Genomic DNA, 18,690 nt, shown 5'->3' with positions numbered 1-18,690 from the left:
CAAAGGCTGATGACAGTGAAGTGTTTGATAAGAAGCTTGTTCTCTCTTGTTAGCCATGCTCTTGCAATTTTATGCTTTGGGCCAAGACAAATAAACACAATTCCTTAGAGAAATTGTGGTCTGCATTCACTGCGTTCAAACCTTGCATTAAGATCCGATCGGGGTGATCCGATCACGTAAAAGACAGGTGTGAACACCCCCCCAGGATGCATTCAGATCAAATTCGAGAGATCTGATCTCTGACCACATTTGGAGGTGATCTGGGTCACACATGTGTCCACATTCCTTTGGCAGCAATGCGTTCATGCTACATTAAAGACTGCCTGTACTCAACAGGAGTGGTCCTGCGTGCTGCGCCTCATTCATTCAGAAAAAAACATTCAACCTCTTTTACAAATGATCGCCTGAAAAAGAAAAAGCACAGTAAGTGAGGTCTGTTCATTAGTAGTGAGAGCCTTTTAAAATATTCTGTCCTTGTAGCTGTTAAGTAACTAAATAAAAAATAAATCTAAACATAATATGAGTACACAAGTGTGATTCTGTGTTAATTACTGATGCGGTCTTGCTGATGTATGAGGAGTCATGTGTGGTTAAGTTAAATATTTTCTCATTTACTACTTGTGTCTTTATTTATCTTTATTACCTGAGATTATGGTGCATATGGAAACTTCCAGGGTTGGAGATATAATCTGATGTTTGTGCAGGTCTAACTAACGGGCAGGGCGGAGATCAATGACGCACAAATATAAAACACGCGTACCTAAAGCTGCTCACTTGCGATCAGATCGGATCTTAACTCAAGGTCTGAACAGGCCCTCGTACACCTCTCAAAATAAAATGTAAACCTGAATATTAATTTTACTCTGGAACTAAACATACACTCACTTTAATGGGTACACTAGTGAAAATAAACAGTACTGCATTAAATCTTCACTAGGGTTATGTTGCTATAATTTTGACAATGCCACTTTAGTCACTGTTCTTGGCTAAATAACAGAAACACTTTAATGTTTAATTTAATTCAGTTTAACAGCACCACAAACTACATCCTCCAAAATTAAATTACCATTTACATTTACTTACCATTGCTGTTTCAACAATAACTTTATTGAAATGCATTTAGTCATTACTAAAAGTGTATACGACTAGTTTAACTAGTTTAAAATGAATCTGTATTTGCTGTATTCACATCTCTACATAATGTGTGCAGAACTAAAATGTGATGGGTAAAAAACAATACTGATCCCTGGTGCAGCCTCGATTGAGCAAAAGGTTTCAGCTGTCTATCAAATACAAATACAGTTTAACATCAGTACGCCAGATGCTCACAATCCCACCACAACTTATTCAAATGTTGCATTGTCCAGTTCATACTGTTGTGACAGTTTTATTGATGATCTTGGCCCCCTGGACAAAAGCTAAAGGCCCATTTAAAGTGCTTTAATGTAATTCTGCTGTGTTCATATATTTCTGATATCTTCATAATAACAACATGATGGATGTGCTGTTGGTGTGTGTGAGTCATTCCGCTGCTTGGCTTTGTTTAGTTTACCCAAATGTAGTTCACTGTGTGCTCTGCCAAGACACACATCATGGCCTTGCTGGGGCATTTTATTTCTGAAAACTGTTTACATTTGAAAAGACACATCTACATGTTTCTGTTTTCAGGTGCTTTTCAATCGTCCTCTGTCCACACTGAAACAACAGAAATATTGATACGGCCATCTGCTTCACAGTGGAAAACACAATCATGAAAATATATATTTCTGACCAACTCTGCAGTCCTTCAGCTGTCTTCAATTGTCAGATGATATTGAACAAGTAATAAACATGGGAGTTTTTCCATCTCGACACGATGTGAACACAGCATGAGGCAGGATGCCTGTGGTTTCTGTTGTATTACAGAACGGTTTAAAGCTTCTGTGAACCAAACAAATAATATAAACATAAGTCGAAACCCCCTCTGAGGTAAAACAAAAGCAGCAAAAGACTGCAGAGAAAGACAGAGGGAGTCCACAGATGGATCCAGAGACACCAGGTCCTCTGGTGGTTCACAAATACACACACACACACACACATACAGGCTTATTGTATCTCAAACACACATATAAACTGAGTGGCTGGCAACATGCGGACTGCAGCCTAATTTAATCTGGGGTCAGTAACTCTCAGATAAGATGGACAAAGAACAGACACGCTGTCTCTCACGCACTGGAACTCTGGTTGTCTTAATGCCACCGAGATGTTCCATCTATGTATATATAGATGAAGTCCTGACATCACTTCCTGTCTAGTGTCTATCGATCTGTCCGATCTCTCGAGCCTGTATCTGTTGATCGCTGCTGAAAAGTGAAACGTGGCACAACCCTAATTCAGTCTGCGATGTAGCTACGCTTCACTGATCAACCACACAATATTTGTTAAACATTAGTTTCAGTTTCAAATCTACTGTGTTGTCTTCAGTGTTGATGATCATTCATTTCAGGATTTTGTATTTGACATATATAATAATCCCTCTTGTGTGTGGAATTCTTAATTAAGAAGACTATATACGGTCAGCAAGTGTATAGAGTACTATATATGTTGTATATAAACCTGTAAAACGAGTAACTGACAGCACCAAAAATTTTATTCCAGGCCTGTTGTTTTAGATTTTAGCTTCTTGTCCTGAACAAACTGACAACTGAGTGTATTCAGGAGTTAGTTCTCTGACTTGGATTAGTTCATCTGTCCATTTGTTGTAAATATTTAATAAGTGTTAATCTTAATGTGACAACTAGTGCTGTGTTGTTTATCAGATCAAAGCTGGTTTTCATGGCAAGTCAAAGTCTTCACAAACTACCTCCTTACAGAAGCACATTGTAATTCAGATTTTTAATAGATCTGCTTCTCTCTCTCATTCAAAAGATAATGAAACGAACGAATTGTAACGTCACCATCAACTAGTCATCAGAAAGACTCTTGATCGGCCTTCTCCCTCAGCAAACATTAAACCTCTGACACAAAAATGACAGTGCTCAAAAACAATACTGCGCTGTCTGTCTGGAAGCAGCATTCAGAACGAGCTAATCAGTTATCAGAACTCATCTCTGCTTTTATTGAATCATGTCTCGGTAAATCATTTGTGCCACACTCGAAAGGTGTAAACCACAAATCACTTCGCTGATTTGAATCCTTACGATCCGTACATTTGAATGTGTATACATCAGTACGCATAGGCGCCTGGTTATCTTAGTTTTGAAGTGGGGAAGCAAATGTTGATGCTAAATTGTAAATCAATGAATTGACATTAATGGTTAAATAGAAAAATTTAATTAAATTTAGATTTGTTGTACTTCTAAATGGTGCCATCAGGTGAAGCCTCTTGCTGTTAACCAACCATAAAAGTAACACATATTGTAAAATGCACTCATCTCTTTGGCACTTTGGCAAACTTTTAACAGAAGCTGAGAGCTGGGTTTGAGAAGTAGATGTAGCAGCTAACTGCGCTAACGTTCAGGATCAGTTGGACTCTAATTAAGAAACTAAAGTGATGAAGTGCATCAGTGACGCTCCCGGCTCTGTTAGTGGCGGCGGTAAACACTGACAGATAAAGTTAGTGCAACAGTATTTGTGGGCATCTGTTCTAACTGAGCAGCTGTTACCAGCAGCTGGGCTAACTACAGCAAGCATGTCAGTCCATCTAGTGGATCAGCAATTTTAAATGTCAGTATACTATTTAATTTAGAATTAAATGTAAGATGGTGTTTATCCATTCTCCAAAATCCAAACATAACCAAGCCAACTGCAGCAATCACTGTGAGTGGTTAAAACTGGTGAATGTGTACAGCCACCCTAACAATGTATAATCAGTGCATGCACTGATTATACATTGTTAGGGTGGCTGTAATTATTTAAAATTTCCCTCTATAAAGTTTATACTTCCTAAATTCATTAATTAAATTACAAAATGGCTTAACAGCACAAGTTTAGATTAGTTAGATTGTCTGTGTGCTTTTGTAACATATTGTCAGCTGATCAGCAAGGTGCGCTACACTAAGAAAGATTACTGCTTCAGTCCTTCAGTTGGTCTATCATGCACGCACACACACATGCACGCACACACACATGCACGCACACACACATGCACGCACACATGCACACACACATGCACACACACACCCACACACCCACACACTTTCCTTCATTCTCTGCCAACGCCAAGTGTTGAGCATAGTGCTAAATAACATTGTGTCAAACTTAGTGTAGTGTGTGCACATTTCTAACATTTGTGCTTAATCTGTTCATGTGTGTTAATTAGATGTCGCTTGTTAAAGCTTAACAGCTTTATACACACTCAGTCACATGGCAGGCTACGTGTGTGTGACGTGTGTGTGATCAGGTGTGTCATTAAGTTCCTAAAGATAGGAATGTTCACCTCTGGACTGAGCTGGGTGTGGTCCTCAACTAACATTATAGGTGTGTGTTTGTGTGTGTGTGTGTGCGTGTGTGTGTAAGAAATATGTGAGAACTCCACCTAAAATCTGTCACTTGTGAAGTTATTTCTTTCACTATTGCTACAGTTCTTTTTCTACTCTAAGTACAGTTTAATCTGATGAATCAAATTTTTATTCTTTGATCGTCGTGGCCAAAAATAAAACCGTAAACTGTGTCAAACTACAATCAGCTGTTCATCAAAGCAGATTTACTTTCCAGTTTGATTATCCAGTTAAAGCCAACACGCTGGACTGTGAACTGACGTTTGGTCAGACTGGAAGATAAATACACTCAAAACACTATAAACAAGAGTGACCACTTCTGTTTGTTTAATGTGAATCTGAATAATTAACACAGAACTATGCATCTACGTGGTCAGCTCTAATTAAATGCTTGTAAGCTTCCTCTCTTTCAGTTCCTATATAATGGTAATCTCACTATCTAAAATTAACATGCTCCATCACAATCACATCACCAACTGTTTGTTTAATAACATAAATCCAACAGGCAGTACGTTTCATTTCATTTCCCCGCAGTCTGATCGTAATAATGACTCTGCTTCTGGTCAATGACCGGACACATATTTACTGAAACCAGAGAGAGAGGACATCTGTTCTGGTCTTCTTTATTCTTCTCTGAAAACACTGAGATAATTCAAACTTCCCATAAACTCGTAGGATTGATAAATTATCTCCGGAAGACCCGTGCTTTCTCCATGTTATGTGACATTGTGGAGATTGTTAAAAGAAGAATCTAAAATACAGAATGAAAAAAAAAAAAAAAATGCGACCGCTCCTTCTTTCAAACACGGCCTTCGGGACAGTCTGCCTACGTAACCTAGATTTGTTTCAGGTTGGGCAAATTTGCATCATGGAAAGTCAGGGAAAGCCGAATTAGCCATTAGCACTTTCCGTTTGCACTGTTGCCACAGTAACAGACAACTAGGTTTGGTGTGGAAGAAATCATCATGGTGACATGGTCATGAGAAAAAGATATGAAGTGGGGTTTATCTGTGAAAGCCAACACTGACAACACTTGGCTATCCCTGCACCATGCATGATTCATATTATTAATATTATCATTTTTATTACAGACGAACAGGGAGGTTATGTACTCTGTGTGTGTGGGAGTATCTAAAGAAGGAAAAGAGAGAAATAAAAATAAGAGCCCAAAAATGGAGGGGTAGAGAGAAGAGAATAATAGAGTGAGAAAAAAATAATTAGCATAATGAAATACATTGATGAAAAGACAAGAGAAAGTTTGTCTACTTAAGTAAACCCTTAAAGAAACCAAGCATATGTTTTTTTTTTTTAAATGAAATACAAATAAAATAAAATAATAAATCCCAGCGACGCCCCATTTATGAACGAAGGTGCAAATGTTGCGCAATGATCCAACGGAAGCTTCAACCGTTACATATTGAGCATCTGACCAGAGCTGTCTCTGTGTCTGACCCCAACACATCCTCCCAACTCCAGGGCTATTTCCTGGATCAGCTGGCTATCCCACAGACCACCACTCAGAGAATGCCTGACCCTGGCACCAATAGTAGTACTTCTCTAACAGGCTCTCTGTGTGTGTGTGTGTGTGTGTCCATCACAAAGCACTAAACGGTGAAAAATGGACGATGTCCGTTGATGTGCGCTTACATAATCTGTGGTGATGGACTGGAATGTCACAGTTTGGCAGCACACTCACACACGCTGACCCAGTGGTGTTCTTCCATCTCATTGGTCCATTGTTGATGTTGATGGCTCTCAGAGCTGCAGTGCATTCATTCCTGAGCTCTGGCTCTTCGTCTTTGAAACCATTTTTCTTGTCACTGTACTAAATTATTTTTTTTTACAGCCCCTTTGATCTAACTCCCGATTACGGTATCTAATCTTTTTCTTTCTTGTAACCATTAATTAAATTTGTTGTCTAATGCTGCTTTCACAGTTTCATAGTAATGGATTCAGAGGCCAGCTGCTGTTGTTATCAGTTCTAGGAGGTGTGCTAAGCTCAGTGTATAGCTGTATACCTGCACACATAGTGAAGGCAATGAGGAGGAGAGATTTACAGGTATTCTCAGATGTAGAAATGATGCTGGAGAGACGAGCTGCTACATGACGTTATGTTTTTGTTTCTGTGCCAGCGATGCTAAATTTATTATTATTATTGTCACTGCTAGTTCCTTCCTTTGAGATATTACATTTTGGCGCCGTTGATGGACTGATTTGATGGTGATGAATAAGAGAAAAAACAAAATGATGCTGCTGTTTTAATGATGGTGTTGTCTGCACATCAGAGTCAAAAGCTCACAGTAGATTGTTCAGGGAGAACAGATATTTACCAAACAATCAGGAGTCTCAGAGGAGCGGTGCACACTGATGATCAGTTTATATCATAATGACCTCAGTGATTCCGGGGACTCCTTTAATAATGTGAGACGAGAAACTCTCCTCTAATTGGCCAAATTAGTCTCTGTGCTATTAATTAGAAAAAGTCAAAGGGAGTGCTGAAATGATCCGTCCGCTGATAATGATGTTCGGTTGCCGGGTGTTCAGACAGTCTCCAGTCTGGATCTAGTTTGTGAAGATCTCTTTCCTGTTTCTGTTTATCTCCGCAGCGTCGAACCAGCGAAACATGTTTACCCCCCTGTTTCCATGGTAACCGAGAGGAGCATGCACGTCCACGTCAGGAGCTAACGTCAGCCGTCATTGCCTCCACCTGCCCTCTGTGAGAACTGCACTACCCACAATTCCTGTGAACTGAAAAATACAGTCGACTTTTACTTTATCCCCACGTCAAAGCCACACAGAGGAACACAGAGGACACTGCTGTGAAGAGGACCAACATGGCCAACAACACGGCGGACCACCCTCCGGGGAACTCGGTTGCTGAGGGCAACCATGACGGGGACTTTGGGGTGACCGTAATGGATCTAAGGGACCTGATGGAGCTACGGAGCGGCGAGGCTGTTAACAAGATACAAGACACTTATGGGGATGTGCAGGGCATCTGCCGCCGCCTCAAGACATCACCTATAGAAGGTAAGACCCATCCAGTGCACCAAACCTGACTGATTCCAGCTCAACCAACACAAACTAAAATTTGCGTTCTCTTATGACAAACTTAACTTGCTGTCGTGAGGGTGAAAGTCTGTGGCAGTTTAACAACTTGTATTTTTTACTGTTCACCTTTTATTGCTGGATCACATTGTTCTCAGATCTGTGGGAATGTTCTTCAGTCCGCTACTGTTCCATTGCCTGTGGTGCTGTGGTCCACTGTTTTAAATATTAAATCAGTTAATGTTGTGATAAGTGGCGAGATGGTGGGTCCCAAATGCAGACACAAGGGGACAGGGAACAAAATAGCTTTATTGAAACTTAAAGGCAGAGTAATCCCAAAACAGGTGAAATCCAAAAACAGGTGAAATCCAAAAACTCAGGAACAAATGTAAGTACAAGGAGCCCAAACCCTTGGAAACATCAGTGGGGGACAAAGAAGAAGACAGCACTATAGGACAAAACTCAATATCATGACGGTTAATCTTTTAGTAAAGTCGTCAATAAGGCTGATTCACCAGTCCGTCAGTGGGATCTGGCTTTGGATTAACTGTAGATTTATGTGGCAGTTTGCAGCACAAATGCACACTATCAACAAATCAAAATGGCCTAACTTCAAATCTGACTGTTCATAAAAGGAGAGTAGAGTGTCTCGATGAACATTTTATTTAATTATGCCGATTCTCTCCATCCTCCTCACTCTCCGTCCCGGTGATGTATGCTGAACTACTCCTGAATCGGAGCAGTCCTTGACTCCACCGATGTCCAGTGTGAGCAACACTTCAGCTACAACAATCCACATTGTGTTAGCATTTCATTACTCAGCCATGACACAACAACATACTCTGTGTTTCTTTTGACCGTGGGCTGATCTGACGTTTCCATGTCACTAATGATGAACGGGCTGTTTGGGCTCAGCGTGGATATACTCAGCAGGCCACTATGGTGCAACTGGCGAGGCCACGAATGATTTAGTGTTTCTCATAAGTCAAACTAAGGTGTATTGATAGAAGTGCATCAGTCACTTTACTGACCGAGCACACAAACGAGGACACACTCCTTACTTTATGGTAAAAGCTTGGATTTCAGTCAGAGCTCCGTGTGAGACCAGAAAATGGCCGACATGCTGCTGTTATTTATTTCTCTCTCCCTCTCTTATCCTTTGATCCTTCCCTCTCTCTCTCTCTCTCTCTCTCTCTCTCTCTCTCTCTCTCTCTCTCTCTCTCTCTCTCTCTCTCTCTCTCTCTCTCCCTCTATCTGTGTGTGTGTGTGTATGTGTGTTTTCAGTCATCGGTCCATTCCAGGATTGAAATTAGTTCCAGCCCGTTCCCCTAATGGCTCCATAGATCATTGCTCTGTTCCATTTAGTAATCAGAGGACAGCTGTAGTTGCGTCCTCCACGCAAGAAATTACTCAATTTAATGAAGAAAGTGTAATTATATTTTCACTGCAAAGAGGAGGGTGGTGAGAGGGGGAAAAATGGGGGAAACCTGAACGTAAGACTGAGCGACACAACCCAGACACACACACATAAATGAGACTGTTAGTGTGTGATAATGGACAAGTGTCATCAGTAATATCTCCAACAGCTGCATCATTGTTTAGTTCAGTTAAGAGTACTCCAGGGATACAGATTGTCATTTTTATAAAGCCAGAAGCCTTTTTTTGTTTAGTTTTTTTAATCAAAGCAGTAGAAGCCTAGATATTTCGACTTTAAATCAGATTATATTTACTGAGCTATCACTGGATTTCCTGTAATGTAACTGGATAGTGTCTGTCATGGGACATCCCTGCCTGGTAAGCACTCATAACTTCCAGGCTCGCTGTTCTAAATGTATCTGCGATAAACTGATGAACATCACCATGACATCATTGCTCCTCATGGTTTACCATAGTATTCAGGAATCAAAACGACTCCAGAGCTCAGTCACGATGCAAGCGGCTGGCACCTGGGAAAGATGTATAGCTCTGGTAGGGGTCTGGTGATGTGTAGAGTTCAGATCTGCTGATGCAGACAAACCAGTCGAAACAGATGAAGCTGTGTGCAGTATCTGCTTTTAGAAAGCTGGGCTGGAAGCAGGTAACTCATCAAACCGTTATCATCCATGTTGGCTTTAATTATCTTTGTATGCGCGCTTTAAGTGCAGCATCGGAGTGAATGTTCAGTAAACGTGGGAACCGCGCTATGCTCTCAGCTAAAGCTTGACAAAGTGAATATGCTTGGTAAAGGCAAAGATAGACACTATACAGATTAGGGGTGTGCCAAAATATCGATACTACGATATATCGTGTTATTTCGTCTTGCGGCACGTTATCGATACACTGACGCCAAATATCGATATTTAAACAATAAACATACAGCGGTTCTAAACAAATTCTCTCACAAAAACCTGCTACAATTTTGACACTACTTCAAGCCACCACATGATGGCGCTTAGCATGAATAAAAATGGGTGCTGCGGCCAAGGACGCTGAACATGTAAGCAGCCAATAAAACAAAGAAGAAGAAGTTAGCCGAAGAAGAAGAAAATGGCGGAAGGCGGTGGAGAAAAACTTGTGTATTTACCTCCGCTGTCAGCGGAGGTAAATAAAGGCCGGTCTCTAATAGTATATTTATTAGAACCATCTCGGCAGGTCAGGGTTTCGGCGGCACGGTGTGGGAGGATCCCCTCAGCGGGACCTCTCCCCGGCGTCGGCCGGCCCCCGCCGGGCGCATTTCCTCCGTGGCGGTGTGCCGCAACCGGCTCTGGGCCGGACCGGCGCGACTGCCGACCGGCAGCGGACTGTCCTCAGTGCGCTCTGACCGCGTCGCGCCGCTCATTTGTTGTTAATGTTCTGTATGCATACCATGTTATGGTAACTGTACGTTTTCAATAAATGAACCTAGTATTTTATAGGTTCAAATAGACACAAATCTTGTTTTTATTCATTCTACTGGTAGTTCGTTTTGCTCAAATAGAAATTGAGGCATGCCTCAATTCTAATTCATGCTTCTAATGCGAGGAGAAGAGTCCAACAATCTCCGTCATCCGACATCTGTGTGTCCCAGTGACCAGTGTACGGAACGTGTTTTTTCTACTGCAGGTGGCATAATCAGCTCTCAGAGGAGCTGTTTTCAGTTATCATAATGCACTGAAATGTAAATTTTTTTTGTGAATTTCTGTTAATAAATTCAGAATTTCTTCAGACACAGATATCGTGATGTATTGTGGATGAAATTTCTTGCAATATATCGATTATCGCAGAATCGCTGTATCGTGATATTATCGTTATCGTGGACAAAATATCGTGATAGTATCGTATCGCAAGGTACCTGGTGATACCCAGCCCTAATACAGATATAGAAAATATATTGTGTATGTCTCAGTGAAATCCTGGGGCGTTATTTAGATCTCAAAACATGGATAAACTCAAACCTAATTATCAGGGTGATTGATTATTTTTGCTGCGAACAGTTCAGTGAGAGGAGTTGACTTTCCTAGACATGTTCTGCTTTAAACATCTCACCATCAAACAGCTGACAGTCAGCTGATCATTAAAAAAAAAGATCATTTAGGCTAATCTGTCATTTCTCATCAGCATCTACAAAACAAAAAGAGATGACCTCTATGACAGGAACACTGCCTTACTGTGGCGCAACAAAAGCCACACCAGGTTTTGCCGGAGGTTTGCCTCAGGTCTATTTCCATTGAGCATGCTGAATCTGGTGAAGGAAAGATACCGATGCACAAAAACTAAATATGTGCAGGGGATACTTGGAAATATATAGTTTTTACTGATATGGAAAAAAGCGTCGACCGTGAATGAAAATCGTGTGTGTTACCTACATTTGTCATGTCTTTGTGACAGAAGGTAAACCTGCATGACACCTGAGTTTCACACAGCGCTTATATGTTTTCCACCATGAGCTGATTTCCCACATTGATGTTTGATATTCTTGGGTTCATGTTCAGTGTCTGTCCTGAACTGATACCGCGATGATTCATGTTTCGCAAAACAACAACAGCCTGTTCTACTCTAAAAGGCAGCTGACAGTTAGCTAACCCGATTAGCTTGGTAACAGCTCGTCTTGCCATCGTGTTAGCATTTAGAGAGTTCACACAGTTATATTTAATCATGTGTGTGGGGTGTCTGCGATAATTAAATGTTCCTTTCCAGATGCTCTAACTGTAAAATCAACTTTAAAGAGGGACACTGAGATGTCCTTGTCCTGAGTTGAACTGGACGCACATGGCTCAGCTGCAGATATGCATCCTCTCGGCTAATGTGTATTGATCAATCAGAAAGAGTGTTTTTCACGTTGAGAGGACAGGCAGCCTCTGAGCATGAGACACACAGGCAGATGTAAAGTGGACGTGGCGTCATAAAAAGACACATACGGGCCTAAAAATAAACGACTATTTTAGGAACATGCCAATGAACGGCAGCGTGTGCTGTCACTGTTCAGGTGAGAAGAGGACAGGAGATTTATTCCATTTTGTACGTGTAGCATCGCTTTAATTTCTTCATGCAACGGTCTCCAAACAAAGCTTTTAAAGTTGCAGATAAAAATGGATCGTGTCGCTGAGTGTTTTGGCAGCGGATGATTGCATTTTCCGTGTCGTGTCAGAGGCAGCGCTGTTTCTGTCATGTTCAGATATGAGTTTCATTTGAGACAACAAAGACGATATTCAGTTTAATCAAATAATGCAGAGACAACAACAAATTGTCTCATCAGAGAAGCTGGAACCAGGGAAGAGCTGGTGCTGATGATTGATGAAGACTTAATTAACTGATCGCTTGCTGATTACTTTAATAATTCGCACGTTCTGCAGAGATACAAATGACTCGACCAGCGAGTCTTAAGTGTTTCTGTAGAGTTTGTGGAGAAGATGCAGCAGGTTGATAAAAGTCATCTATCACTGTCATTTTTTTATGTAAAAATTGGACAGATATGTAGGGTGTGCATCTACAGTCTACAGTCTGTACTGTCTCTACAGTCCCTCCTTCCTTTCTGTTCTCTCCGTAGCTGTACATAAAAGTTTATATGTAAAAGTCCTGAACTATGGCCTGAAGAACAGTTACCATGATATCTACTGAGCTAACGATTAATCGGGCAGAGCAAATCCGAGCTATACTTAAATCTCTCTCTCACACACATGCACGTGCACACACACTTAGTAACAGTGCATGTAGGTTCCTCGTCCTGCTGCCGTGTCAGATCTTTTCCAACCCTGGTGTGAGAAGTCAGTAACCAATCTGAGATCCAGTTAGAGCTGCGTGACCCAAGTCCTGTTCACTGTAACACACACACACACAGCGACACACACACACACACACAGCCTCAGGGCATCCATGTCTTTGGCAGTTGAAGCAGAATGATCCCCTGACTGATCAACAAGAGGACGAAGGACATGCAACTCTTTCTTTCCTTCTTCGACATGTCCATTCGTCGTTGCTGTAAGCAGTAGATGATGTTGAATTTATTATTTAAGAATGGCTAACAGCGTAAATCATGTGCACAAAGTTATCTCAGAAAAACACACGGAAAATATGTTGACACTCAAATGGAAATCACGTTTAATTTGAGACTGATCAACCAGAATCAAGTTTAGAAGACAAAATTGCTTGGAAGTATAGATGGAAAGACCTTCATGCCTGCAATGCGGCTAAATTTAAAATTCTAGCTGCTTTTATCTGCACTGACATCGTCTCTAAAACGTATATAAGTGTCAGCGACTGTTAGTCCAGCTGTGAGACAGCAGAGAAAGAAAAAGGCACTGCACTGGGATGATAGAAAAGATGGAGGCACTGACAGCAGGTGGATGAAGTGCAGGCATGATGAAGGATGCAGAGGAAGGAGGATCAGTGCTAAGTCTTTGTAGGAGAGGAGGAATGAATGAAAGGGAAAACTGTGTGTGGTCACAGATGAAGCTGCATATTGGCTGATAACATTGTAGATTTGAAGAGACCTCATTTTGGAGCAATGATGTCCGTTCCCGCTGGAAGCTCAAACTCACAAACATCTGTGGGATGGTGAGTGTGCAGCGGACTGCTCTTCTGTTGTTGCAAAATCATCTCAGAGCTTTAATCTGCATCTCCACTGGGACGAAGCCAGGCACTAGAGAAAAACCTGCCAAAGAATCACAGCATCAGAAAACAGACTCGTATTGATCTAACAGCCAAAAAAAAAAACATGCTCTCTGATTCTGTTCTATATTTTAGTGTGACATCAGCTTTCAGCATCAGTCACTGGCTTCACATGATCAAACCTGAGTTTGAGTGATGAAACACAGCCGGTGTATTTTTAAAACCTATGTGCCCCCAACTCGTCATGAATATTTTTCTTCTTCAGCTTGAAACTCCAGAAATAGATGTCTAATGGTAAACAGCTGCTCTTCCGCGGAATCAAATTAATGTGAAGACTTGTCTCAATGCTGGGGTTTTATTTGAAATTAGTTTTTATTTTTTTCTCATTTTATCTCATCAAATTGTATTTCTCCTTATTTTATAAATCACACCTCATCGCATAAAGCTTCCTCTCAGGTTATCACTCCTCCCTTCATCTTATCTCATGTCATTTCTTTCCATGATTCTGTCATTTACACCTCATCTCATTTCATCACGTTGCGTCTCATCTCATGTTTTCTTTTGGTCTCATCCGTCACACATCATGTCATCTGTCTTCTTAAAGGGGCACTACTGTTTTTTACAACCTGGATCTTATTTCTAGCATAAAATACGGTCGTTTACTCACCCATATAACTTCTGTGTAATTTGTATTCCTTCGGGAGATATTGAGATCGGCGTATATCCATGTAGTGGGAGTGACTGGGGCACCGAAACGCAGCCTCTAAATAACGCATTATCTGCTATTTTTTTTTTTTTTTTGCAACATGGCTGAATATTTTTCCGATTCTGGGGTTGTGGACGAACCATAGCAGTAGCAAATAACAGGTAAACAAGCCGACAGCCGCGGGTGTGCACGGCTCTCAGAGACGACATCATCCAGGTCAGAAGACATCTGACAGCTGTTATCATCATCTGGGGTCTGTAGGTTAATCTACAGACCCCAGATGATGATAACAGCTAACTCTGGACTCAGCAGGGAATAGTATATCTGTGAAATGAACGAGTTTCATGGCAGATAATGCGTTATTTAGAGGCTGCGTTTCGGTGCCCCAGTCACTCCCACTACATGGATATACGCTGATCTAATTATCTCCCGAAGGACTACAAATTACACAAAAGTTATATGGGTGAGTAAATGACCGTATTTTATGCCAGAAACAAGGTCCAGGTTGTAAAAAACAGTAGTTCCCCTTTAACTGTCCTTCTCATCTGACCTCTCATCACATCATCAATTATGATTTCTGCTTTTTATTGAGATCCATTTTGGTTAAAGTTCCTGAATACCATGACCACTTAATATACCCTTTCTGTTCATTAAAAAGTAGCATTTTGTTAGTGTGCATTAAACCGTTTGATTTAATTCAGAATGGCCTGATGCAATTTAAAAATCATTTGCAGAATTTTGACTTGGCCCATGTTCAGGCCTCTTGGCGTTAGGGGCTAAACTTCCATGGTTACCAAATCCCTCGTCCAATATTTCACTCACATCCTCTATTTAGTTCTCTCTTGCCTCTCTCGCTCAGACAATGCCACAGCTGCAAAATATGTGGTAGTCTGCCTGAATGTCGCACAAGATGTTGGCTTTCAGGTATCTAGGTAAATTCATGACATTTTCCTCTAGCTTGTACAACTTCTACAGCCCCCAGTGAGGAACAGCTCACTGCCATGACAGGAAGGTCAAGACAGGGTTAATACTGTAAATGTCACAGAGCGGCAACAAGCCTGTAAAACCCCTGTTTATTAGTGTAGTTTCTATTTTCATGTTGGTCTGTGTACTCGTCCTTAGATCATAATTAAAAATAACAATTGTCTTATTAACACAACTAAAAAAAGCTAGGTTGTTAAATAGAGTTGAAAACTACTTATGCAAAACTAAAGGTCTAACAAGATATTGGGTCGGGATCTTTTGTAGTTATCTGTTTTAGGTCTGCCCTAAACCAAAACCATGTTCCTGTAGCGTCAAAACTTCTTCTTCTGTTTTAATGGCTAGCATTAAAAGCTGCCCGAAAAACAAAACAGGAGAAGAAGAAGAAGACTAAACATGTCTGTGGTATGGACGTACTGGAAAATGTCGGTCAGACAGCCGTTTGTAAAGCATGTAATGTGGATGTTTGGTGAGGTGGTGGCAGGATATCCTCGTTTGATACTACAAATTCAGTTCATTCAACACCTACACATCTAGGTGAATACAAGGAAGAGAAGAAAAGCCTTTATGAATCTCAAGGGTAGGAAATTGATGTAATTTAAGATCAGATCGGGACTGGGATCGACTGATACTGAATATTAAAAAATCAGGATCAGATCGGGGGCAAATCCCTCTTATTGGGATTCGATAAGCAGATGTGGAACTGGATTCAGATTCTATTATATACCGTATATCATCTCAAAATTTTATCACCTCACCTATCTCATATAATCTCACCTTCTTTAATCTCAGTTCACCTCATCTCTCTTCTTTTCTCACTGGTCCTACTTTCATCTTCTCATCTCACGTGATCTTGTATTGACTAATCTTATTTTTCATCTCACTTACCACATCTAACCTCTTTCCTCCTTCACCTCATTTGGCCTCTTCTCGTCTCGATCGCACCACCCATCTAATCATTCATCTCCTTTCAGTCACCTTTAACGTTCACTTTTTAAATAATGCCCCCACCGAAGCTGTCCAATTAAGATTAGATGACATGAATTAGAAAAGAGATAAGGTGCTGTGTGTATAGTCAGATTACTGCATGCAAAGAAAAAAGACACAGACGGAGAGAATTCCTCTTTCACTCTGTTATCATCATCATCAGAGAGGACAGGAGGCCATTATTAAAACATCCGCAGACAGAAACACGTCTCAGCTCACGTTCATGCTGACTTACAGTGTCTGCCTTCATGAGAAATCCCGCCAGTGCAGTCTGTTGACATTCAGATCACGTTCCACTGCACATCTCCCGATTTCACCAAGAATCCACAGCAGCCATGTTGCTGGCCACACAGCCATGCAGAGGAAGTCTCGGATCTTCAGGTTCTACTGAAAAATGCACTGATTTATAAAAGTGGATCGGTTTTGACCGTTTTTCATTCAGATGACTCTCTGTGCTCTCTGAAGTCAAGAGTAAAGAGCATAGAGCTCTGTCTGAGCTGCTGAATTATCTTTAATTTAGAGAGTGCAAGAAACTACAAATAATACCCTGTTTTAATAAAAACAACACGTCGCTCTCAAGATGTATGCAGTCCTCCTGCTCTGTCCTCTTGTGAGCGCACAGGTCGACAGAGAAATCACTTTGTTGTTATTGTCTTTATATGGAGAAAGAAGGAGCTTGGAGAGATATGAGTCACCGCTGGAAAATGACAGTCACTGCTTTGGAATCAATAGCTCACAGATATTGTTTGGTCTTCAGTAAGCAGTAGTCTGTCAGCGGATAGACAGAAAGAAAAATATCTCCCCAATTATTCAATTCACTGAATTTGTCGATTAGTTGAGGAAATACCTTGATGAATATTTACAGAAGTTTGTGAGCAAGTTGTGTTCATTCAAGCATTCTTTTCTTGTTTTTATTCGTCGTTTTTGATCTTTTGTTGTGTTGGGAGCAGGCGTTTTCATTAGCCTACTGTGAGACAGACTGGGTTGGTGTTATCAGGTGATTCTGTGTTGATGTGGAGCAGTTTGGCTCTGGTGAAGCAGCAGATTGCCCGTTCAGCATGAGGTGGGTTTGGGTCAGTTAAGGCCACCATGGATTCATCACTACCGCAGATACAAACAAACACTAGTGGCCCCCGACCTGTGGGTCAGGACCCATACAAGGGGCCACGGGATAATACTGAAGGGCTGCAGGATGACTGACAGGAACAGGAAGCCAGACAAAACATGCCTCCCATATATACACCGATTAGCCACAACATTAAAACCACTGACAGGAGAAGTAAATAACATTGACATCTTGTGACAGTTCAATGTTCTTTTGGGCCTGGTATTCATGTGGATGTAGCTTAGTCATGTACCGCCCACCTAGACCAGACCAGATACCCCCACCCCATAGTAATGACACTCCTTGATGGCAGCAGCCATCCCCATCAGGATGCAGCCTGGTACAGACACGCACCCAAAAACAGTTTAGGAACAACTAAAAAGACATGGAAAACAGCACAAGGTGTTGACCTGGAATCCAAATTCACCTGATCCTAACTGATCAAGTATCTGTGGGATGCTCTGGAACAAGCCTGCTCCACAGTGGCCCTTCCCCTCAACCCATAGGAACCAAAGGCCCCCACTAACAACATTCTGTTGCCAGACACTGAGTCTGAGTTTTTCACAACAGTTTTGGAGGCACAAGGGACACCTACACAATATTCATAATGTTATGCTTGATTGGTTTAAAGTTATATCTATTCGCTAATTTTTCTGCACATTTATTTTTCTCACCTGTACATCATTTTTTAAAATTACGTCTCCAGACAGAAAAGAGGAAATAATAAATGCAGTATTACAGAATGTTTCTGGGTGGAAGAGATCTGTGTTGGTGATTCCCCCAAATAAATAATAAGGATATAGAAATACTGCAGTCTGCAGAAAAAGTGGGTCAGTCCCGACTTTTTCCTTCACTCATTGGGTGCTTTCACACCTAGTCTGTTGCTCCAAAACTGTGAGCGTTAAGCCGCTGGGTTGGTTCATTTGGTCTTGTGTAAACACAGCTATCAAACCTGTATTATTTATTTATTGTATAACCAAGCAGTCTACCTGGTGCATATTTGGAGGAGACACTATCAGGTGAATAGTTCATTGTTTTGTCTTCTCCTTCAGCAGTGCCTGGCAGCAGCAGTGCACCTCCTCAGCATATACAGCACATTAAAATTTAATTTCCTACACGCAGACGAGATGCACTGTCAAACTGAACATGTTCATATACAGACGTCTGGTACGTGATCAGCAGAACAGCAATAAATGCTAGCACCCACATACATTGCTGATGCTCCATATTTCCTGTAATCTAAATTTCCCACAAAGTTATGATCAGACACAAATCTGTTTGCAAGCACTGAAATCATCTTTAGTTTATATAGACAACAA

The 18,690-nt window shown here is 41.1% G+C and overlaps 1 protein-coding gene across 5 annotated transcripts in view; it reads left to right on the top strand.

The window, feature by feature from the left end:
• Positions 1–18,690, top strand: part of LOC311487018 (plasma membrane calcium-transporting ATPase 1-like) — a 99,242-nt gene that overhangs the window by 31,917 nt on the left and 48,635 nt on the right. For all 5 annotated transcript variants that reach the window (XR_014699015.1, XM_084543101.1, XM_084543102.1 and 2 more), the window contains one exon: positions 7,085–7,508. Coding sequence is in view for 4 of the 5 variants with exons in the window: in XM_084543101.1 (XP_084399227.1) it covers positions 7,313–7,508 (196 nt within the window). In the remaining variant the exon portion in view is untranslated. The remainder of the gene's footprint in view (positions 1–7,084; positions 7,509–18,690) is intronic.

This window comes from Chelon labrosus (assembly GCF_963514085.1).
Source record: "Chelon labrosus genome assembly, chromosome: 4".
Classification (NCBI taxonomy): Eukaryota; Metazoa; Chordata; class Actinopteri; order Mugiliformes; family Mugilidae; genus Chelon; species Chelon labrosus.
The sequence above is the reverse complement of the archived record's forward strand: the minus strand, read 5'-3'. Positions and strand labels throughout refer to the sequence as shown.